At 41.9% G+C, this 22,292-nt stretch overlaps 3 protein-coding genes across 5 annotated transcripts; 1 reads left to right on the forward strand and 2 right to left on the reverse strand.

The window, feature by feature from the left end:
* Positions 1–190: 190 nt before the first annotated feature.
* On the reverse strand, positions 191–9,682 carry vtna (vitronectin a). Of its 2 annotated transcripts, XM_088300315.1 has the most exons (10): positions 9,350–9,682; positions 7,876–7,940; positions 6,344–6,463; positions 5,872–6,255; positions 4,841–4,980; positions 4,583–4,739; positions 4,349–4,501; positions 2,571–3,065; positions 934–1,053; positions 191–903 (listed from the first exon to the last, which is right to left on the reverse strand). In XM_088300315.1, coding segments are annotated over exons 2-10 (1,629 nt in total). In that variant the 5' UTR covers positions 7,934–7,940; positions 9,350–9,682; the 3' UTR covers positions 191–901. The 2 variants fall into 2 exon arrangements, with proteins under 2 accessions (XP_088156441.1, XP_088156440.1); XM_088300314.1 differs by lacking the exon at positions 9,350–9,682 and having other exon boundaries at positions 7,876–7,959.
* Positions 8,776–15,782, forward strand: sarm1 (sterile alpha and TIR motif containing 1). Its single transcript, XM_088300313.1, has 8 exons — positions 8,776–9,799; positions 12,116–12,734; positions 13,210–13,422; positions 13,511–13,602; positions 13,939–14,265; positions 14,483–14,672; positions 14,849–14,970; positions 15,057–15,782. The coding sequence occupies exons 1-8, from the start codon at positions 9,333–9,335 to the stop codon at positions 15,157–15,159; spliced, it is 2,133 nt and encodes a 710-aa protein (XP_088156439.1). The 5' UTR covers positions 8,776–9,332; the 3' UTR covers positions 15,160–15,782.
* slc46a1 (solute carrier family 46 member 1) lies at positions 15,645–21,870 on the reverse strand. 2 transcript variants are annotated; one of them, XM_088300316.1, is made up of 6 exons: positions 21,327–21,869; positions 19,983–20,374; positions 19,432–19,904; positions 18,346–18,429; positions 17,716–17,872; positions 15,645–17,642 (listed from the first exon to the last, which is right to left on the reverse strand). In XM_088300316.1, the coding sequence occupies exons 1-6, from the start codon at positions 21,645–21,647 to the stop codon at positions 17,591–17,593; spliced, it is 1,479 nt and encodes a 492-aa protein (XP_088156442.1). In that variant the 5' UTR covers positions 21,648–21,869; the 3' UTR covers positions 15,645–17,590. The 2 variants fall into 2 exon arrangements, with proteins under 2 accessions (XP_088156442.1, XP_088156443.1); XM_088300317.1 differs by lacking the exons at positions 15,645–17,642; positions 17,716–17,872; positions 18,346–18,429 and adding an exon at positions 19,280–19,365 and having other exon boundaries at positions 21,327–21,870.
* Positions 21,871–22,292: the final 422 nt, after the last annotated feature.

Genomic DNA, 22,292 nt, shown 5'->3' on the forward strand with positions numbered 1-22,292 from the left:
TCATATTGAATGTAACCCTTTGTAATATTATTTCTGACATTTGTCTTTTTTTCCCAAAGTTATCAGTGTATGTAATTAAGTTAACGTTTGTAACGATGTTTTCGGGAAAGTCGCATCACGGGAGAAAGAGACTGAAATGCAATTGTAGTTGTGACTGAATTGACCGAAATATTGACACAGCGGCAAAAGGTGCATTAACGTAATGTCTTTATTCATCCCAGATATGCACAAACACGTTCATATTGTACAAGAGGTGAGCCAGTGGGATGATTTCTGACCTAAAGAAACAACCCATAACTCATTTGTCGTACAATCGCAGGATTTCATCACGTTCGTATTTTGTAGCCTTTATCGGCCAATGAACTTTATTTGTTCCTTTAAATGTAGGTCTAAATGGACAGACAAAACACTTGTCTTTATAAGGCAGAAGCATGAATTCACCATGACAATCAGCAAAGAAATGAAACAGAATTAATATTATCAATGCAATGAAGGCTGTAAAAAAGTTACTTAAATGAAAAAGAGAAGTCTCGTAATGTGATCCATAAGATTGTAAAAACCTTAAATACGACAGTTTTGTGACTGCTACACAAGGGCGTCACATACAAAGAGTAAATGGGAATTACATGACAAATAAAAAGAGCATAAATCATTTACTGCTGTGTAAAGTATGAACGCCACTATTGCCGGTAGTTTTTCACAAGTTACATTCAGAAAACGTACCTCTGAAGCTTTGACACGGTATTATGATGTAATAAAGGTAGTCAACAAAGTGGGTCAGCTAGACTTTGGACTTTAGATCATCGTCAATATTTGCGCAAGCTGACAAGCAAACTAGTTGTTACACTGATCCCACCTGACGCAAATCCAGTACAAAGATCCACCCGAAAAATGATTCCAGTTACTTCTTCTCGGCCCCTGCTGTGATTGTGCACTTCTTCTCGGCCCCTGCTGTGATTGTGCAGCCGAGCCAATACTTGGCGATGGATCTGGGATAGGGAGGCATGGCCGGGTCCACTCTCTTGGTGCTGAGGTCCACTCTGTAGTATTTATCTGCACATCACAAAGGAAAAAATGTTTTTACCACAGAATTACTCAGGAAGTCAGCGTGACAAGAACTTTGTCACGTCGACTATTACACTGCATGTGCAAAATGCGTCAATCACAAACCTTTCTGTACCAAAATTCCAAAAGCTTATTAAGCAAGCATAGCTTGATAATATTTTTATGCCCAGCCTCTTGCTGTTTTCATGAATGCAAAATAAAAGGAGTGAAATCTCGTAAGTCGAAGAGAAAATAAAAACTAAATGCTTCCATGATAACCATCTGCCACCATAAAAGTTATTGAACTGAAAACATCATTTAAATTGTAATACAATTATAAAAATGAGTTACCTAATGTTAATATAAAAATGAAAAAACAATAAAGCACCAAGTTGTAACTTTAATGACACGTTATTGGTGTTGTACATGTGCCTCACGTGTGTCACGTTTCACATTGTTAATTGTCAAACAAATGTAAATGAAGTAAGTCAATGCAAAATGTAAAACCAATACAACAAACTAATTTAAAGGAAAAAAAAGTAATGGCACATTCGGTACTGCAGAATAGAGAGATTTGATAGATTTGAGATTTTTAGATTTAATAGATATTTTTATGAATAACTAAAACCTGCAAAGGGAATCCTTTGATGGTCGCTGATGTGAGCATTTGACTTTTGCGGTAATTTCTTTTTTTACGATGTGAACATCAATGAACTAATGTTTTCTTCGTGAAAGTAATGTGAAGGCTGACACTCCAAGAGGAAGCTTAATGCATTGCATAAATAAGTGAACATTCTTATTTCAAATCAGCTCTCAACATTGAAATGAAATGAAATGTCATTAATCCGTTCCAACCTCCACAAATACCTCAAAGATGTGTAACGAGGAAACTAGCACTCTCCAGTAATGTACTTTATAAAAACAGTTGTAACTCCATTAAATATGATTTAATGCGCTAAACAGTTTTTGCATTATGATTTCATAGGTGTAAATGTGAGTGAGAATGGTTGTTTGTCATGTCTTGTGTCCTGCGATTGGCTGGCGATGAGTTTAGGATGTACTCTTCTTAGCGCCCGAACACAGCTGGGATAGGCTGCAGCACGCTCATGACCCTCGTGAGAATAAGCGTTTCAGAAAATAGATGGTTGCATGGATTTAACTCTTCGGTTTAATGGACATTGTGTGCTGCTCCTTCTAGTTTGTTCCCCTATAAATATATAAATTTAAATTGGGTGATGAAAAATTAAGAAGACCGCTTCAGTAATATTAGTTTTCTTAATGTGTTGCACCACCGCTTGTGTTCAAATATCAGTTATTTAGAGATTTATAACTACCATCATATTGATGCTTGTTTTGTTCGTCTGTCCATGGCATTTCCCATTAAAACAGTCACAGTGTGGTTTGGTTAAATAAACAAAGTGCAATTCTTAGTTACATGTTTGAAACGAGTGACGGCTTGTAATTTTCAAAGCTTGTAAATTGAGGCACTTGGAAGTGAAAGTATGAGACTGTATATACGAGAATACCTCCTTTGAAGAAGTAGACGCTCTGTACTGGCAGACTCCTCCCATAGGACCTGTCATTCCTGTATCTGGAGTCGTAGTTGCCTCTGTTGTTCTGCCGGTAGCCGTCTCTGCGCCTGTCCTGGTCCCAGTCCTGATCCCAGCTTCGGCTCCAGTCTCGTCCCAACCTCTCCTCCATCTCCACCCTCCTCTCAGCCAGCCTCAGGCCCATGTCCATCCCCCTCTCTGCAAACTGCTGGCCCATGCTCATGCCCCTCTCGGCCATGGATTCCCAAAAGGGCGAGCGGTTCCATCTCCTTCGCCCCCACTGCTGACCATACTGTTGAATGTACTGTTGTCCGTACTGCTGTCCATATTGTTGGTAATGGCCCCATTGTCGATCCGGCTGGAGTCTGTGCGGAGGGACGTACAGTCGACCAGCCATGACAGCATCCACCGGTGACTTGAGACCCTTCCAGTCTTTGTCAATGAAGTGATAATGTCTGTGATGCTGGGGCACTAAAAAAAGACATCAGACAGAGGAATCCAATTACGTAGCCATACCACCCCCGCCTCATTTAAGTGAGCTAAAGCACATAATTGACATTTAAATAATTTCATGGCACACAACCGGGTTCTAGTCTGCTTTCTGAGTACTGTTTTTTTTCAACAAACTTTACCACAATAGTATTTTTTGCTTAAACAAAGATTTTTTTTTATAGATCATAAAGAACTGAAAATAGTCATTTGGTGCTTGTATTTGCCAAAAGCTATTTCCCCTAAAACATCTCAACAGGTCAAGTTCCATTTGAACATATGACCACTTATTTGATAACAGCTTTTCAAGTCTTGCATCCATCGAAAGTTTTTGGACAGCTGCAGCTTGAATTTAATCCTGGGCGTCAAACTAGCCTCCCGAGACTGCTGTTTGGCTGTCAACTGCCTCCAGGTCTCATACAGTAGATCTTTTGCTACAGAGCCCTTCCCTCAAAAACCCTTTGCTTTAGAGATGCTTCAAAGGTTCTCAATAGGGTTGAAGTCAGTGCAGGATGAAGGGCCACACACAGGTTTCTCTTCTTTTATGCTCATAGGAGCCCATGAGGCAGAGGATGTTTCCTGCGGCATAAGATGGTGCAATGTCATGCGTAAACATGACTTTGCTTCGCAATGAACCTTTGAAGAAAGTAGTCAGCCAGAAACTTAAAAAAAAAACTATCAGAGGCCCTATTGTAAAATGGAACATGGCCTGTTAAGGTGTTTTTGATTTAAATCGCTTTTTGATTTCAGCAAATAACTTCTATTACTGCAAATTCAACAAATGACTTTTTTCACTTCTTTGCAACCTGTAAAATGTCCTGAAACATCATTTAGAACAGTGAATTTGAACAAAAACTACCGTTATATTTTTGAAAAAAAAAAATAATTGAGGTTTGTTTCAAATCACTTAAATTATTCACGAACAACTGAATATTTAGAAATTATGCTGAGTTACATTTTCAAAGACAATTTATAAAAATTTGAGAAAACTATATTTTCCATAATCATTTGGAACGCCTGGTAATTTGCAGCCACAGTGGTTGGGAATCACGCCATTAAAGCAGTGGTCCCCAACCACCGGTGTGCGGCCTGGTACCGGTCCGCTGGCCAATTTGAGATTGAAGAAAAACAAAATCTTGCAGTTCTTCTGGATTAATTCTTATATAAGGATGAAAAATATTGTATTTTGAAAAATGAAGGGCTTTGCTCTGTTACATCAGAAAAAAGGTTGGGAAGTGGGAACCACCGCATTAGAATCAACTCACTGTCTGAGAAGAGATCACTGAAAAATCTCTCATAGTTGCTGGAGTACATGTTAGTGTAGCGTCTGAACAATGTGGATGGAGACCTCTCAGACATGATGACACACTCCTCGTGGGACGGCTGGTGCATGAACTCATAGGTGTAATACTGATCCGCTGATGATGACAAAGAAGAGGCAAAAGATTGACTAGATCCGAATGACGTGTTTAAAAGAAGCGCTTCATATCCTACTCCACCTTTGAAAAAATACACCCTCTCTCTGCCATTGTGGCTGTGAGCGGGGAGGGCGAAGGCGGCGTCCACATGATCCAGAATATTGTCAAAGCCCACGTTGATAGCCCGGGGGTAGTCTTCATCCAGTACGCCATTGTCAAATCTCCAGTACTTGCTCCCCTATTTGAATTCATTTCAGCGTGAACACTCTTTGCACAGAGATTTTACTTCCTGTTCACATCAAATACTGCAAATTAAGGCCTGGGGGCCGCGCTACATACCTTAAATATGTATGTCTTCCCGTGGCAGTTGACCCTGGTGAAAGCGGCATCGATGGGCCCGCTGATGCCCCACACGTCCTTTATGAGCTTGGGATACCCGGGAAGTACAGTCTTCTGGTCCAGCTCAAAGAAGTACTCACCTGCAAACATGGACATGGATGATTAGCATGAAAGAGACCAAAAAAAGTCACATTTAAAAATCAGATTGATACACACACAAGTAAATTAAAGCAAACAAAATGGATTTGTCTCCCTGCCTTATTCCAATGAACAAAGTCTTGAAAGGCGACATGCTATTGTAACTGCACATTAGCGCGATATTAAGCTGGTCTCACAATAAACCACTCAACAAGTTCAAGGAACCGTTTATGTTTACTGCTCGAAGTTGCTCAGACGAAAACTGAAAAAAAATATGAAATCAATTTCAGGTTTTCTGCTTTCTTTGTGGAATACTCTGCATAAGTGGAAATGAGTTCTTGACCCTTATTCAGATAAGAGACACATCCACATTGTTTTTTTTGTCACTTATTGTTTAGATCACATATTACTTTAAAGAAGTGAGTGAAAAGGTAGAGATGGTGACTCAATTCCTACACGCTCCAGTTCACGGCTCATAATCATAGGTAATTAAATGTTCAGCGCAAGAGTGTGTGGGTCGATGCCTCGCGGCTTTCATGTCTTATTGGTCACCCCTTTTTGGGCAATGAGGGAATTCTTTCTTTTCGGATTGTTGACAGGAACTGCAGCTGTGAGCAGAGACCTGGTGTGGAAGATGATGGTTGAAAGGAGCTGTGAGCAAGAGTAGCCAATGCCGAAGCTGAATTCCTTATTTTTACACGATACCGTCGATCTATAAATCTCAGCGAGGCGTTTGGATGCATTTGTGCAGCAAAGCCGAACGGTCGGTCAGTCTAGGCCAATTGCATCCACTCTTCAAAGTTTTATCTGTATTTTCTCTTGAAACCTCACGATATCTAAATAAAAGATTTGAATGCGAAAGGAGATCGTAATAAGTAATAAGTGTGACTCACCTCTGAAGGCAAAGATGGAGCCATTCTTCAACTGCATGAATGCGTCGAAAGGCCTGCCGCTGCACGTCTCAGCATCTGGGTCAGGAGATGCAGTGGTGCCGGGTGTGGTTGCAGGTGGAGTCGGATGTGCGGTTGTCTGAGCGACTCCGTTACTGGTACTGGTGCTACTGGGGGGCTTGACTGATGGTGGGACGGTGGTTCGCTGAGGCCTAACCAGAGGTTTATTCATTATTAAAGTGACTTCTGGTCGCTGTTGTGGTTTGTGGGCAAAGTCAGAGATGGGCATCCGAGTGGGACTGATGAAAAGCGGCACACGCGTGGACGGCGTGGTGCTTTCAAGATAATCCTCATCGTCTTCGGCCAACACAAATGTGTCACCACGAGCTGAGAGGATAAGGAGTAAAAATGTGTTTTCTTTTAATTATTCATTATTTTGGCTAAGCTCGGTGACACCACAAGAGGGGAGTCATACTCATCATGCCACAAGTGGCCTCAAAGTCATTGCAGCAGCTCTTGTAGTACTTGCACATGGTGTCACATTGGCACTTCTTCTCGGCGTCAAAGCCGTTCTCGCAGCGGCCCATGCATGACTCTTAGGGTAAGAAGCAGTCAGGTTAGCATTCTAAAGAAAGTGAACACAAACTTTCTTTCAAATATTCAGATATCATCCATGCATCCATTATCTGCGCCGCTTCTCCTCATGAGGGTCGCGGGCGTGCTTGAGCCCATCCCAGTTACCATCGGGCAGCAGGCGGGGTACACCCTGGACTAGTTGCCAGGCAACCGCAGGGTACACAAAGACAAACAACCATCCACGCTCACAAAGTGTCCAATCAACCTACAATATTTGTCTTTGGAATGTGGGAGGAAATCAGAGTACCCGGAGAGAACCCAAGCATGCACAGGGAGAACATGCAAACTCCACACAGGAAGGCCGGAGCCGGATTCGAACCCACGACCTCTGCACTGTGAGGCCATCGTGCTAACCAGTCATCCACCATGATGCCTCTAATATCATATATTATATATTATGTTGTAAGTACACTGAAAAAAATGTGTAGTTTTACCTTAAGTGGCAGTACAAATTAAAATAATCTGAATCCATATATATTTTTAAGTAGCCTATACATTTACCGGCAGATAAGATTTCTGATCTTCAATGTCTATAATACTTTTATTTATAAACATTGCAGAGAGTTGTGCTTGTCGGAATCGTCAGTGCTGTTGGATTATTTCCCTGCCCTGTGCTTTGATACAATCTCATCTCTGAGATCTACTGACAAGTAGCCTGGACTTTATTTCTTGTTTTTTGGCTATGACATGCATTTGCAGCTATTGGACAAAGTCTACCCCAGGTGATCTCTTGGTAGCTTGTAGAAACATGTCAAGAATTTTCAGTGGAACCAGGATGTACGAGAACTCAAGTTGGCCTGACAGTATAAAAAATGAGCACCTATGATAATTGTTTTGCTTGATTAAATAAAAATTAGCCAATTTTCTACAATGTAAAAATAAATCCTTTCATCATTATGAGGCATTGTGCATAGCTTTCATTTATCTAGCGATATAGCTATACAGCTTTTCCTGAACAGATAGACTCAGACACCAGGATACAAATAGAGACCAAACCATTCACAAGTAAAGCCACACGGTGACTGATTAGGAACTGAGCCTGTAAGTAAGTCAGGCCACCGTCTTACTGTGCATGTTCTTTTCCCTAGCAGATATAACATTATTTACCTAGAAGGTTAGAGGTCATAATGTTTTTGAAAGGTTTCAAGGTTTTATTTATTTCGACAGACAAATCCTACTGTTTGACATGGCCGTGTTCACTTTGACTATCCACTGCAAAACAGATCAACGTCGATAATCTATCCCATCTGATCTTGGAGGAGAGGCGGATTATACCCGACAATTTCAGAGAAACACATATATAATGTCTTCAACATTTTATGTTCACAATCTTATCTTTCAATTGTAAATAAATATTGTGGTTGTACTCACCGTCTGCAGCTAATGTCTGAGCGACGAGAGCAAGGAGCAGGACTGCCCACTGCTTCATGTTTTCTCTGCAGTGGGAGAGGACAGAATGAGACCTAAACGATGAATTGTATGCTCTCAATTATTGGAAACATGTGTCAGTCACCCCACTTCCGGGGTTTGCTTTTGCCAAGTAGACAGCATTCTTTCAACTTGGGTAAATAAACGGAGACACACAGAGAAGCAGATCAATACAAAAGTGACATTGAAGCAACATGTTGATGGTGGTTGAAGTCCTAATTTTGTTGGGTTATATACTGTAGGTTCCGAAACTTTTAAACATGAACTTTATTATCAACATTTTAGCTTTGACGTACTGCTTGAATGAGGCATAAATTCTGAATGCCGAGAACAAAACACAAAATAACGTGGTCATCTTGTTTTAAAGATCAATTACTGACAGTATATGCACTGTTGGCTTGGCAGGAAGGCTGGAATCAAACCCGTACTGTGAGGCCATCGTGCTAACCAGTCAGCAATAATTACACCCCCACAGTTAAGCACTATTTGTTTAGATGAATAAAAGAATTTATTGTCATTTTTGACAAAATATTTCATCATGATTATCATATGTATGTATATTCTAATTGCATTATTTTATTTAATACAGTCTAAATATGTATATAGTGTATGAATTTATTGTTTTGAATGAACTACCATTATCTATGAATGATCAGTTCACCCATAAAGGTCAATAGATTTAGAGAGAGTGGGGGAGAGAGAGGGGGGGGGGGGGAGAGAGAGGGGGGGAGAGAGAGAGAGAGAGAGAGAGAGAGAGAGAGAGAGAGAGAGAGAGAGAGAGAGCGATAAATGACATAAATATTGTATTCGCTGTTGCGTCCAGTAGAGGTCCAACCTGCAAGTTTCCAAGACGAGTTTTGCTACGATGCAGAGCGGAGAGGAGGGGCTGCTTCTTTTAATAGAAGCTACATCCGGGTTGTTTCCACGAGCGGCGGGCGGTGCAAAGTGCAACCTGAGCAATTCTCGGGAGGACGCAGCAGGCTCGCGGATGCTGCTGAGCGATGCCAATGCAGTGACAGGTCATTTTCTGTACATGGGGGAGCGGTATTTTTTTATTTTCTATTGTTTTGATTTCCTTTTGACTATAACAAACAAAGAGCGCGTCAGTGGTGAGAAAGTGTGAGAACAACACACTTGACACCACGAACAGACAAAAGGACCCGATGTGTGTTTGATGCTTCATTTGCATACCGGTTGCTGATCATGTTATGATTATTTTAACTCTTGGAGGATTTGGGACCGATCGATGGATAGTCGGTCATTTAACAATTTGGAGGGAGTTGTCACTTGGGATTAATACCAGAGGCCTTGTTTGTTTGCTATTAACCAACTGGACCGAACACGTCACCCCATCGGATGCTCTTGTAAACAAAGCCAGTCACCGTTGCTTCTGCCGGTAGATGCTCTTTTCTCTCACCTTCTTCCTCTGGAGGCTCTACAGACATTTAACCGGCATGTTCAGCTCAGACCGCCTCACGGTGCCCGAATGCGTCAGCCGGCTCCAGCGAGGGAGGAGCGGCTCCGGGGCCGAGCAACAGAGACCGGTGTCACCGGGGATCCACGCCGACGTGCAAGCGGCTCTGGACAGCTCTCTTCCCGCGCTGAGCTCTGCCATCCAGCGGCTCAAATGCGCCAAGGAAACGTCCGATTCCGACGAGACGCGCAGGGCCATAGCGGAGATCTACCAGCTGGTGGAGGAGGCCTGGGTTCTACCCACCGTCGGGCGTCAGGTGGCCGAAAAGATCTGCAACAGGATCCGCCTGGACGGTGGCCTGGAACTCCTGCTGCAGCTTCAGCAAACACCCGCTGTGGAGATCACATACGAGTCCGCTAAACTACTGGAGCAGATTCTGGTCTCAGACAACAGGTACTAGTAAACAACTCTGTTGACAATGCATTTGGGACACTTGCTCCACCTCATCCAATAGAGGAGCTGAACAATAAGCATACAGATGATGATGCAAAAGTGTCCTGGAATAGAAATAGAGGAGAATTTCTTCTCTTATTTTATGGTGCAAAATTGGTGTGCAACCTCAAGTTTGTTAAGAATAGAAAAATAATAATAAAATACAAAAGACGACATACGTGTTATAAAAGCAGCCGTGGAGTCAGGCAAAAAGTAGCAGCACTACAGAGTAATGTTATTGTGAGTGCAGTGATACCTTGTGGGAAGAAGCTGTCTGTCTAGAAGTGCACTCCTGAGAAAGCACATGTAGAAAGACATTAACACCTGTCAGTATAATGGAGCTCTTCTGCAAAATCACAAACAACAATAATACTTATAATTCAACGAAATGCACACACAAACAATATATAATAATATGCACATATTATATTGGCTCTCTGGTTAGATTCCAGGAAGAAGAGCTTGTCTAATGCAAAATAACAACCAACACTTGTTGAGAAATGTGCATACCCCACATTGCATCACATGGACATTTGAGAATAGAATTTGTTATAAAAAGCGGCGTTGGTAAATATCAATGGAAAATTATTTAATTAATTAATTCTCTAAAACACAATTAATAAAAATAAAACATAAAAAATAAATGCAAACATTAATTCCACCAACAATAAAGTTAAAACTAAAGATTCAAGCCTGGACAATGTTATCAGGCAATACTGAACTTTTACAGACATTTATACATTCTAGTTTTATTTCAGCCCCGCCCTAGTACATCATTGCCACAAATATACAAAAGAGACTCTTCTCTTCTACGACCACAGGAGACTCACATTCTTCCTCATTCAAGATGTACAAAAAATGAAAAATGTCACTTCTCCTTGTCGTGATTGTTCATTCCTCCATGATGGTCTGTTTTATGCGATGGAATTATGAACGTAGCTGTTGGCCAACACACACACACACACAGACGTGCAACTCCAGAAGCACTTCCTGTCCCTGTGCATCCCGGAAATGAAAAAAAAAAAACCCAGTCCATCAATCAAGCTATCCACCCAGCTGTCCATTTTCTGTACTGCGTCTCAGGATCACAGTGTGGGTAGCGAGAGTTGTCACTAAGAAACCAAAATTATAAAATATATTGTGACATGATTATGAATACCTCTTACTGTGCGCTATTATATTTGTAAAGGTTGAAAATTTAATTTTTCAAACGGAGCCACATGTAAATCTGGAACGCTTGCCGAGGGCCAAGCCAACATATTACCTTCAACTTCGTCTATATATTTTTTTCATGACATAGATTATTACAGTGATGTATATGTGCAGTGATGATTTATAATCCATCCAATACAAACAATATATAAAACTCTAGATTTATGTATGGTACTCTCAGGCCAAATCGTCCTGGCCTTCTTCCTGCCATGAAATAAAATTAGCTAAATATAGCAAAACCCTGTACATTAAATAAAAGCATAACTTTCAAAATAAAAGCGCTGCAGATTTTACATTAACTTCATGGCCACTGTGGAAGCCATTCGTAGACAGTCGGCGGGCCGTATATGGCCCAGGGGCCACAGTTTGTCGACGTCTGCTAGTATGTGGTTGGTTCCTTTGTTTTACAGCTCTTCTATAGTGTGCTTTTAAATGTGATTAGTAATGGGACAGTGCATATAAATGAACATGAAAGCTTTGCCATAACTACACCAAATGCTAATTTGTAGTCCCATGCTGGACATGTTAAGTCATAAAATGAATGAAATATGCAATATGCAATCAAAAACAATGCAGTAGCATTGGCAAAATCGTTTAATAAACACCTCTTCAATAACGGACGTGTGATAAAATGGGTCAGGTAAAATACAGGAAGTGCAAGGAGGAGAGAAGTGCTTACAGGGAAGTAAGTTAGCACTTTTTACAGAGCGAAATCACTAATTTATGCTTCACAAAGTCACACTACAGTCATCTATAAAATAGAGAATCACAACCTTTACAACCGAGTCAAGTTTTTCTGATCCGCATAAATGTGTTTATAACTGTGTTTTAAAAAAGAGCAATCTTTTAATGATTAATAACCTTCTGTCTTGAGTTTTGTGTGAAGCACAGTCAAAAAGAAAAGGCAGTCAGCAGACTATAGTGACAGGACAATAAGTGTTGACATGACACAAAAGCCACCGGTTCCTTTCCTCATAGACCAGGTAATACTGTGTTCAGTCTTTCTGTCAAGCTGAACTCAGATAGAGTATGTAATCCCTAATATTTCTGACCCCGCTTCGACAGAGATTACGTAGCCCGTCTGGGGTTGGGGGTCATCCTCAACCTGACTCGGCAGCAAGAGGACGCCCAGCTGGCTCGCAGCGTGTCGGGAATCTTGGAGCACATGTTCAAACACACCGAGGAGACGTCCGTGCATCTCATTACCAACGGCGCCCTGGATGCTCTGCTCTACTGGTGCCGAGGCACGGACCCCACCGTGCTGCGTCACTGCGCTGTGGCCTTGGCCAACTGCGCTATGTACGGAGGCCACCGCTGCCAGAGATGGATGATCGAGAAGCAGGCCGCCGATTGGCTCTTCCCTTTGGCCTTCTCTAAAGAGGATGAACTCATCCGCTTCCACGCATGCCTGGCCGTCACCGTCTTGGCGGCCAACAGAGAAATCGAGAAAGAGGTGGTGAAATCCGGCACGCTGGAGCTGGTGGAGCCCTTCATCGCATCTCTGGATCCGGACGATTTTGCTCGCAGTTTGTCGGACAGCGCCGACTGCATGCAGGGGAAGACGGCATCTGACCTGCAGCACCTCCTGCCTCTGCTGGATGGAACGAGACTAGAGGGAAAATGCATCGCGGCCTTCTACCTCTGCGTTGAGACCAGCATCAAGTCCCGTCAACGCAACACAAAGGTACACTCACCGCTTTTCTGTGGCTGCATGGTGGTTCATGGCTGGTTCGCACTTCTGCCTTACACTTCTGTTTCAATTCAACTTTGGCCATCCTGTGTGGAGTTTGCGTGCTCTTTCTGTGCTTCTATGGGTTTAGGAGCATTATTACAGCATTAACTGGTAATAAGTGGCACTTAATTGAGTTCCGGATGAAGAAGCGCAGAAGGTTGGGGAGTAGGGCAGTGGATGTGTCACATATACATTGACACCTGTTGAGCATTGCAACTTGACCAAGGCTCAGAGTGTGGAGAATCAAGACAGCATCTATAAAAATATTTTTTTAGAAATAGGCAGATAACTAAAGATTTATTTGCCTGTTTAATTTCACACTTGATGAGTGGGCAGGCCACACGGCGACCTATTTGTACCCAGGTCATAAAAAAGGAATTTTCCCAATATTGTGTCCCCTGTGCTACAACAACCTCCCCGGTTCCAGATTTTCCAAGAGATTGGAGCGGTGCAGAGCCTTAAAAGAATCGTCATGTACTCCAGCAATGGCACGGCCAGTTCCCTGGCCAAGCGTGCACTGAGAATGATGGGCGAGGAAGTGCCCAAGCGCATCTTGTCCAATGTGCCCAACTGGAAGACCTGCGAGGTGCAAACCTGGCTGCAGCAGGTCGGCTTCAGTGCATTCTGTGACAGCTTTCAGGTCAGTTTTGACTTCCTGTTCATCAAAACATAAACCTGCAATGTAACTTGCATGTGTCTGATGAATTTGCGTCTATCTGATGAGCCAGGAGCTCCAGGTGGATGGAGACCTCCTTCTGAACATCACAGAGCAAGAACTGAGCACAGACCTGGGCATGACTGCTGGCCTCTGTCGCAAGAGGCAAGTTAATTGAACTACCCTAATGCAAAAGCCAACTCACTTTTAACTGCAAGTTTAAAGTCAAAACAAATACAATCAAAGAGGCTGGACAAATGAAAAGCAGGTTGGAAGAATTCCAGGTCCAAGCATTCAGATGAATACTCTAAATCAGGTGTCATCAACGTAGTGCCTGCAGGCAAACTGTTACTTATCAGACGCCAAGAAGTCACTTTCACTTTAAGAAAGGTTGGCGACCTCTGCTCTAAATCTGTTTCCTGTAAAATTATGGTTGGCAACTTGACACATTCGACCACTATCGTGAAATCTGGAGGTACCACTGATTTTATCTTATTGCAGGTTCCTAAGAGACCTGCGCGTGCTAAAGACCTATGCTAACTACGCCACATGCGACCCACACAATATGTCTGACTGGCTGACGGAGGCGGACCCTCGTTTTCGCCAATATACGTACGGCCTCGTCCAGTCGGGAGTGGACCGCAACAACATCCAAAGCTTGACGGATCAGCAGCTACTGCAGGATTGCCACATACTCAACGGAGTTCACCGGGCCAAGATCCTGGCGGCCAGTCGGAGGCCGCTGAGACCCTGCAACACAGACGCCCAGCCTGCTGGACCGGATGTGTTCATCAGCTATCGTCGGACCACCGGATCACAACTCGCAAGGTCAGAGTAGTTGGGTTTCAGTTCTTATTGAGGGTATTGCAAGGATGGCCATTTGACTAAACGTCGTCCAACTTGCCAGAGCTCAAATTCATCTGTCATGTTGTTCTTCAGACCAAAAAAATAAATAGAAAATGGATTGATGGAAAAGGAAATTGACTCTTTTCCAATTTGCTTTATTCTAACTCGTATATTCTCCATCTCTTGCTGTCACCAAAAGCCTTCTAAAGGTGCATCTGCAGGTTCGAGGATTCAGCGTCTTCATAGACGTGGAGAAGCTGGAGGCTGGAAAATTCGAGGACAAACTGATTCAGAGTGTCCAGCGGGCTCGAAACTTCATCCTGGTGCTGTCTGCCAACGCTCTGGACAAGTGCATGGGGGACACGGCTATGAAAGACTGGGTGCATAAGGTCAGCTCACTGTTGTGGTTTTGAATAGTACTTGGTCCTGTTTTGGTCGCCGGGATCCGTCTGAAAGTACTGATTAATCATGTTGAGAGTTGAATTGACAATCAAATATCTTTAGCAAGGTGGTGTAAGCACAAAAACCTATTAGTGTTTAACAAGTCCGTAATTTCATGTAACAGGAAATTGTCACAGCGTTGGCTGGTAAGAAGAACATTGTTCCAGTCACGGATAACTTCGGATGGCCCGATCCCATGTCTCTGCCAGAGGACATGAGATCTATCCTCAACTTCAATGGCATCAAGTGAGTAGCCAATCCGTTGATATTTTATGGACACATGACCCACTTTTGATTATTAACTTACTGAATGTTGCCTTTTCCTGACACAGGTGGTCACATGAATACCAGGAGGCCTCAATAGAGAAGATCCTCCGCTTTCTAAAGGGGAACCAAGACCTTCTGGATAGTTCCAAAGAGCAGAAGAAGAAATGAACACATCCAGGCTAGAATAACTCTTAACTGATGCCAAAACCGAGTGGCCAGAAGCCTTCTCTTGCTCAGCCCATGCGCATGTGAAGATAACTTGATAATGTTAGAAGCTTATAGGAATAATATATCAAAAACAATGACATTAAGACTTTATCCCCTGGATTGTGCATAAAAACTGTGACTCTCTTATTCATAATGTATTATCAGGTAACAGTGTATGCCTTTTTTTGTCTCAGGAACAGAAAAAGAATTAACACTCATTTCGTTCAATCAGTTTAGTCAGTATACTCAGCATCAGAATGTCATTTTTGTTGCAATTACAGTCAAAGAAAATTATTGACACTGTATCACACAATGTGCCCCTGAAATTGGAACATGCAGTAGAATATCGTGTAAACTATGAAACAACCTGTTAATATTTGCGGTCCTTCTGTCCACGTCATTAACTATATCTGTTAAGTAAATATCCTTCAGCAAGACACAATTAATTGCTGTTGCTTCTTTTGTGTATTTATTTATCAACAGACATAATACAAACAACAACAATGACCATCAAGTGTACAATAATGCAGTGAGGTTGGCTTTAATATTTGAGTCAATAAAACAATTACAGCCTGATAAACACATTTTGCAATTAAAAACATTGTCATATTTGTACTGTATTATGATTGCAGACCGGACTGCATGCTTTTAACTCATTCACTACCACCCGAGTAAAAAGAAAAAAAAAATATCTTTGACGTCTTTAGCCGTCTATGGTAGTCAACGAGTTAAAGTGCGCAAACCTCGATCCACTGAAGAACAATTTTCACAATGCTTGCTTTTACATGTACAGAAAGGACGGTGGTACAAATAACAAAAAAAGAATTACAATATTTCAGTTTGTTTACAGCAATATAGAAAATTTCTAATTGGAAACCTGGACGGTTATCACTGTAGAGTTTATAACTTTATTTTGCATCCAAATGATACAATTAATGTGATAACACGTTTCATATTTTTAAATATGACAAGTGTCTTCAGACTTCCAGTAGAAAACATGTAGCCCGATCCAAACAAGCCAATAGGCCGCTTAACCTCTGCACTTCCCTTTTGTGCATTTTAAAGCTGATTTGTTAGCTCACAGTGCATCTCGGTTGCGACCTCCGGCTCCATGTTGTGAGCGGCTACGTGCTTGGGGACTATCCAGTGATGGACCAGCTGCTTTGCTTCAAGTCTAACTCAGTAATGCCCAACTACTTTACACTGTTCCCCTTTTTCTGCTTTCAATAATTTATGACACATACACACTCAGGCTAAATTGTTGATACCCTTCTGTTGAAGAAAAAGAAATACCCAAATGTTCACTGAAAGAACTTGAAACTGACAAAAGTAATAATGCAGTAAATAAATATGGGATTGGAAAAAAACATTAGTGCATTCCTTTTTTTTTTTTTAACTTATTTTTTAAATAATTCTGCTGAACCACAAGTCAGCAAATTTGGTGCGGTATCCAACTTCTCAGTTAAATTATTCAACTGAGCGTTGGATTATTCTTTCGTGAGTAGAAAGGAGACCACAATTGAGCCTACACGTGTACGTGACAGGCAATGACAAGGATGTAGTCAAGTACATTACGATTTAATGAAATTAAACATTCAATCAAGTTACCATTTTTAAAAAAAATTATTGACCAATTTAAAATGTTCAAAAACGGCTTGCTTTCTTTAAGAATGAACAAACAACGTTTTTTTTTTGGTGTTCTGGAAAGCGAGCATTTTAGAGGTATGAAGATTACGCCTGATGGCAGCGACATAAAAGTATGTAAACGTTATATATCATTTATTCATTATTGTCCACTGAGGACTGACAGCTGATCGGAAAAAAAAGGAAACAATTTAGATATTACATCGGTTGATGCAACAATTGTTTTAAAAAATGGATGGATTAAAATGACATTACTCTGATATTGCATATGTTTGCTTTGGATAACTATTAAAAAAATGGACAGAATAAAATTGCATATGTTTGCCTTGGACAATTATGCAGCAAAAATGGACGGATTAAAATCAGCACCACTTGTTTGCTGAGGACAATGACCATTTTTTAAATGGATGGAGATAAAACAATTTCAAAATTGTATTTAGTTGCATTGAAATAAAATATTAAAAAAATCTTGAATTTACATTGAATTAAGAAACACTTTGATGATTTATAATGGCCAAAAATGAAAGCATAAAAGAAAACAGGTTTTCCCTTTATAAACTTTTGGCACTGGCAGTAGATTTTGTTTGTGAACTTAATCACAAATTTGTTGTCTCCTGCTCTTTCAAGTAAAATGTGTTCCTCCCTTTGCCACGAAGTGATCCCATGTCTCTATTTGCAATGCTCTCCCCACAAACAGCAACAGGATTAACCTCCCATCTTCGGTACGTATTTATGGTCCGACTGCAGGTCAAGTTGCTGTGGAGTCGCTGAGTTTTCTCATTTCTAAACAACGCAAGCTCCTGGAGACACATGGGCATCCATTTTGAATACACAAATGTTTTGTCTCTTAATTGAGGAAAAGAGGAGACTCACCCAATTATTCCAGCTGGGAAGAGGAGGATAATGGCAGCAAAGAGGAAGGTGAACCCCTTCATGAAGTGCAGCGTGGCTGGATAGACAGAGTTGAAGAGGCCACTACCCACTAGGAAACACAAACTCTCCACACAGGCCACAGAGGAAAAGAGGGCACCTGGCACAGAAGGCAGACTTCAGTATGTACGACACCTCCGGGATGCCGTCAATGCGGCAGCACAACAACATTTCATCCCGATAATAGGAAAATATTGAGTCTCTGCAACATCAAGGAAAGCAAATTAGGTGAACCGATTGGATCCTCACACTAATGGGAGCAAAATAACACGGTAAACTTGAGACTAAACCTGCAGCAGGAAAACTGAGGCGAGAGCGTGCTAATGTGGCCATTTTATTTAACAGGCAAAATGCAATTTAACATACCAGTAGTTCCAAGATGTTATTGAGTTGCAAACTGTTTCTAGCTGTTGCTAATCTTGGACCTATGGCTAAATCTGAAGAGACACATTTAATAAAATAAAATTATTTCAAAACTAAGCGAGCTATATAATTTGACTACGATGCCAGGGTCTTTGAGATTCTCAACGCTGACACATTTAATGCCGTTCAGAAATGTGATGAGTGGCTTACCTTGTTCAGACTGGCTCACCAGCTTGGACAGTTTGGACCTGAGCACCGGTGTAGCAGCCACAAAGAAGAATAACAAACCATAACCTGGTGACAGACAATGTAAACACATTACAGTTTGGGGAAAAAAAAAACATATCACAGTACATTTGATAAAAAAACATTTAAACTACACTTTTGTTACATGTAATGATTTCCGACATCATTATGTTAATATTTGACTGATTGTATTGTTTTGCTTCGAAATATGTTTTCATTTTCGTGTTGTCCAAATTGCAAAGTTCACAAGGTCAGTGCCTGCACTGTATTCTAAATCTAAACCCACAAGGCCACATATTCAGGGCTCGGCTTGCTTTGCCAACACGTGGCTTTGAGAGGGATTGTTTTGACTACATGGACTATCACATCACCTTTTAGTACAAGTACACGGAGGTTTAAAGAATCACACAAACCTTAGCCTTCACATAGCACATCGAGACAACAAGGTGAGCAAAACTGTAAAAAATCTTAACCTATGTTCCAGAACTGGGTCTCACGGGAGCATGATTGAATGAAATCTTTTTGCTTTGCATCTCACATAAAGGCAATGAGAAATTAATTGTCACATAAGCGTACAAATTTTATGGAGTGAATTTGTGTATATTCTTCTTTTTCTCTTGTTTGGCTAAACATGCATCATGCGGTTTGAACTATAAAGTTTTGTGCAACGTTCAAGGTTAATTTCCCCATAATTTCTATTCAGTAAGCACAGTGGTCATGTGGTTAGTACGGCTGCCTTACAAATCGTAGGTCTGAGGTTTGTTCTCATCTCAGGCCCAAAGTGTGGTGTCTGCACGTTCTCGTTGTGCTTTTGCCTGTGTACTTGAGCTTCCTCACACATTCAATAAAACATACACATTAGCTTAATTAAAGACTCCAAAGTGACCATAGGTGTGAATGTGTACTTGTTCGTCTATATGGGTTCTGTGATTGCCTGGCAACAGGTTCAGGGTGTAAAGTTGGCCGGTATAGGCTCCAGCTCACCTGAGACAAATCACAATAGAAAATGTATATATGTTCTGTATTTTCTTATCTTAAAATATATGTCACCTGTGAACATGAGCACAGTGCTGTCCGCCACAGAAAAAACCAGCAGCCCAGTGATGTTGGAGGCCAGACTAATGACGGCCACCCACGAGTCCTCCAACCAGCGCAGCATGACCTTCAACCCCAGCAGGCTGCTCAGGTAGCCCAAGTGCAGCGCTGCCGAGCCATAGCCGATGAGCGTCGGCCCCCAGCACAGTGGCGGGCTCAGCTCGTACAGAACGTACAGCTCGCGGCTCCCGATGTGGACGCTCACGACCAGGAAGAAGCAGAGCATGTAGAGCCACAGCATGCATCTCTGGAACTTTCCTCCGCCTTCGCTACCCCCGGTGGACAAAATGTGCCACACGGCTTTGTGGTGCCGAATGGTGAGAAGCTTTGCGCTAGGGTCTTTCTGGACAGACTCTGTGACAAACAGGAAAACATACAGAGCCGACGCCAGGCTGGTCGCCAGGACTAACCAGAAGGGGTTGATATAGCTGCAAATAGCCAGAAAAAGATGGCGTTAAACTGAGGACTGAAAATCATTTCAACAAAAACAGGTAAGAATTACTTACCCTTGCATTCGCCTCCAGTGCCCTCCAATAACGCTGGCAAGCATCCCTGAGAGTCCAATACAAGCCTCTAGGACCGCCACCCTAAAAGTGCGGGCTTTTCTGTCGCTCGTGTCAGCCACATACGCAAAGCAAGCAGCCAGTATAGCATTGAAATCCCCCGAAAGTCCAGAGAGCAGTCGACCCACAAGGAAGAAGGCCACAGGCAGCTTGAGGTACATCACCACGAGGTAGACCACCACCTGCATGGCCAGGCCCAGGTTGGGGATGATGAGTACCGGCCTGCGGCCTACAAAGTCGCTCCACGAGCCCAGCAGAGGCACCACCAGCAAACCGACGGAAAAGCCTGCGAGATTGATGTAGAGGTTCCAGTGTGCTGTTAGGGTTTCCACCTCCTAGAGAGGAAAAACAGACCCTCTTGTGAACAAATAAAGAGGAAGAAAAATAGTACAACTTAAATTAAATTCACAGCTATGCCAAAACGACATTTACCCACTATGTGGGTGTTTTAGGAAAACTCATGCAAAGCACAGGGACAATATGAAAACTTTATTCGTATCCCAAACCTCGAAAGCGTGAGGCAGACTTGCTAACCACTATAACACGGTACTCCTGAAAGTAAGGAAGTGTTTACCAAACTTGATGGAGTCAAGGCAGATATTTTACATTTGAAAAAACTCAGCACACCACCAGGTAAAAATGTCACTAAAGTGCCACATACTGTATATATAATAAGAAGTAATGATCATTTCTCAATTTACTCCAAAAATGTATCTACTCATTGTGAAATTTTATATTAATCTAATCTTTTTGTTTTACAAATTAACCGATATATACACAGGTCTATTGTATTTTTTGCAATCTATTGGGAGAGAATTTTGACTACACATCGCTGGCATATATTGATGAACAAATGAAAAAAAAAAACAAGTAAACAGTGCACACCAATTCGGAGTCCTTGGTTTAGTTTAGCATATTATACACAGGAATTGAATTACTCCTTTTTTTTTTTTCGCAGAGTATTTTTTTACACAAATATCTCAACTTTGTGTGCGTACCTCTGTATCTAAAAGTCACTACTTCTTTCGCAGAATGTTTCACACAAGTATCCGTTGCGTCATCTTAAGTGAGTACTTTTGTCTGTCTGCGTCTAAAAATAATTATTGTATTAATGCACTTCCGCCTTGCTTGACGTCATTTGTTGTCTTCAAATATGCCAGGTGGGGTTTGCGGATCTCAACCCAAAATAATAATAATAAAAAAAAATCTGAATATGATGCCTCGCTTTTGGGCCAAGCCACCAGCAATGTCTGCAACATCCCCGATTTACAGATTGCACAATCGTACCTTCTGAAGAGCGTCTGGCCCCGCAGAGCTGTTGCCGCACTCCGACCTCTTGGACGCATTGTAGCCCAGGTCCTCGCTAATTCGGTCCCAGAGGTACTGTGTGGTCAGCGGCGCCTGGAGCACCACAGCAAACACGGACAGGAACATGACCGGCTCCACGGACACCGGAAGCGGGCACGCAAACGGCGGTCCCGCGTGCCGAGACGTTGGCGGCGGCGGTGGCGGCTCGGCGTCCTCCTCATTGCCGAGCGAGAAGTTCGAGTCGTCGGCTTTCAGTTCCTCGTCGCCAGGAAGAATCGCAGTCGTGTCCGGCTCGTACATGTTGACTCGTATAAAATAAAAATGAACTACAAACCTCGCTTACTAGATGCAAACCTCCCCTCTATGCATGCTGCACTGAGAAGTCATCATGAAAAGGGATTTTGTTGTCGCGTTGTGTTTTTGCCGGTTCATTCAAAAAGTTAATGGCAGCGTTTTCAACAGCTCAGCACAGACGACAAAGGGAAGCTCTGATTTGCGCGACAAGTGTAAACTTTGCGACATCTGCTGGACTAAGTGGTGAATTACATTAATTGCATCATCAGATGGACTTGGAACTCAAAATCCAGTATTTCTCAGTTTATTGAGGCAACAATGTTGTAGATAGTGTAATTGCTTTTCTTATATGGATGCAGTTTTTAAATACATTTTCGGAAAACAACAACAACAACAAATAAAAAAAAATAAAAAATTTAGTTCTCTTACTTAAACGAGATTACCATTACCTCAATGACTGAGAATCCACACAAAAAATAATAAAAAAAAAACATTTTTAGTAAACTCATTCGTGCTTCATATTTAGTTCCGGACTGTTAGTTAAAATCACATTTACAAATTTAACAATAGAAAAATACTCAAGTGCTAGTTATTTCTCCAACTGCTTCAATCAGACACTGCTATGGTCCTTTTTTGCGCTGAAGCATATCT

The sequence above is a fragment of the Idiotropiscis lumnitzeri genome, chromosome 7, assembly GCF_059441095.1.
Source record: "Idiotropiscis lumnitzeri isolate Australia: NSW breed Sydney's pygmy pipehorse chromosome 7, RoL_Ilum_1.0, whole genome shotgun sequence".
In the NCBI taxonomy this organism is placed as follows: domain Eukaryota; kingdom Metazoa; phylum Chordata; class Actinopteri; order Syngnathiformes; family Syngnathidae; genus Idiotropiscis; species Idiotropiscis lumnitzeri.

Excerpts from the sequence above, each read along its gene's own strand:
- vtna (XM_088300315.1), bottom strand. The coding sequence starts at position 7,933 with ATGAAGCAGTGGGCAGTCCTGCTCCTTGCTCTCGTCGCTCAGACATTA. Across the intron at positions 6,464-7,875 it reads TCAGACATTAGCTGCAGACG|AGTCATGCATGGGCCGCTGC; the intron begins GTGAGTACAACC and ends TCTTACCCTAAG. Across the intron at positions 1,054-2,570 it reads CGTCTACTTCTTCAAAGGAG|ATAAATACTACAGAGTGGAC; the intron begins GTATTCTCGTAT and ends TGTGATGTGCAG.
- sarm1 (XM_088300313.1), top strand. The coding sequence starts at position 9,333 with ATGCTCTTTTCTCTCACCTTCTTCCTCTGGAGGCTCTACAGACATTTA. Across the intron at positions 12,735-13,209 it reads CCCGTCAACGCAACACAAAG|ATTTTCCAAGAGATTGGAGC; the intron begins GTACACTCACCG and ends CCCCGGTTCCAG. Across the intron at positions 14,971-15,056 it reads CTCAACTTCAATGGCATCAA|GTGGTCACATGAATACCAGG; the intron begins GTGAGTAGCCAA and ends TTCCTGACACAG.
- slc46a1 (XM_088300316.1), bottom strand. The coding sequence starts at position 21,647 with ATGTACGAGCCGGACACGACTGCGATTCTTCCTGGCGACGAGGAACTG. Across the intron at positions 19,905-19,982 it reads CACTGGAGGCGAATGCAAGG|CTATATCAACCCCTTCTGGT; the intron begins GTAAGTAATTCT and ends GGCTATTTGCAG. Across the intron at positions 17,643-17,715 it reads TTCCCAGCTGGAATAATTGG|GAGCTTGCGTTGTTTAGAAA; the intron begins GTGAGTCTCCTC and ends ATGTGTCTCCAG.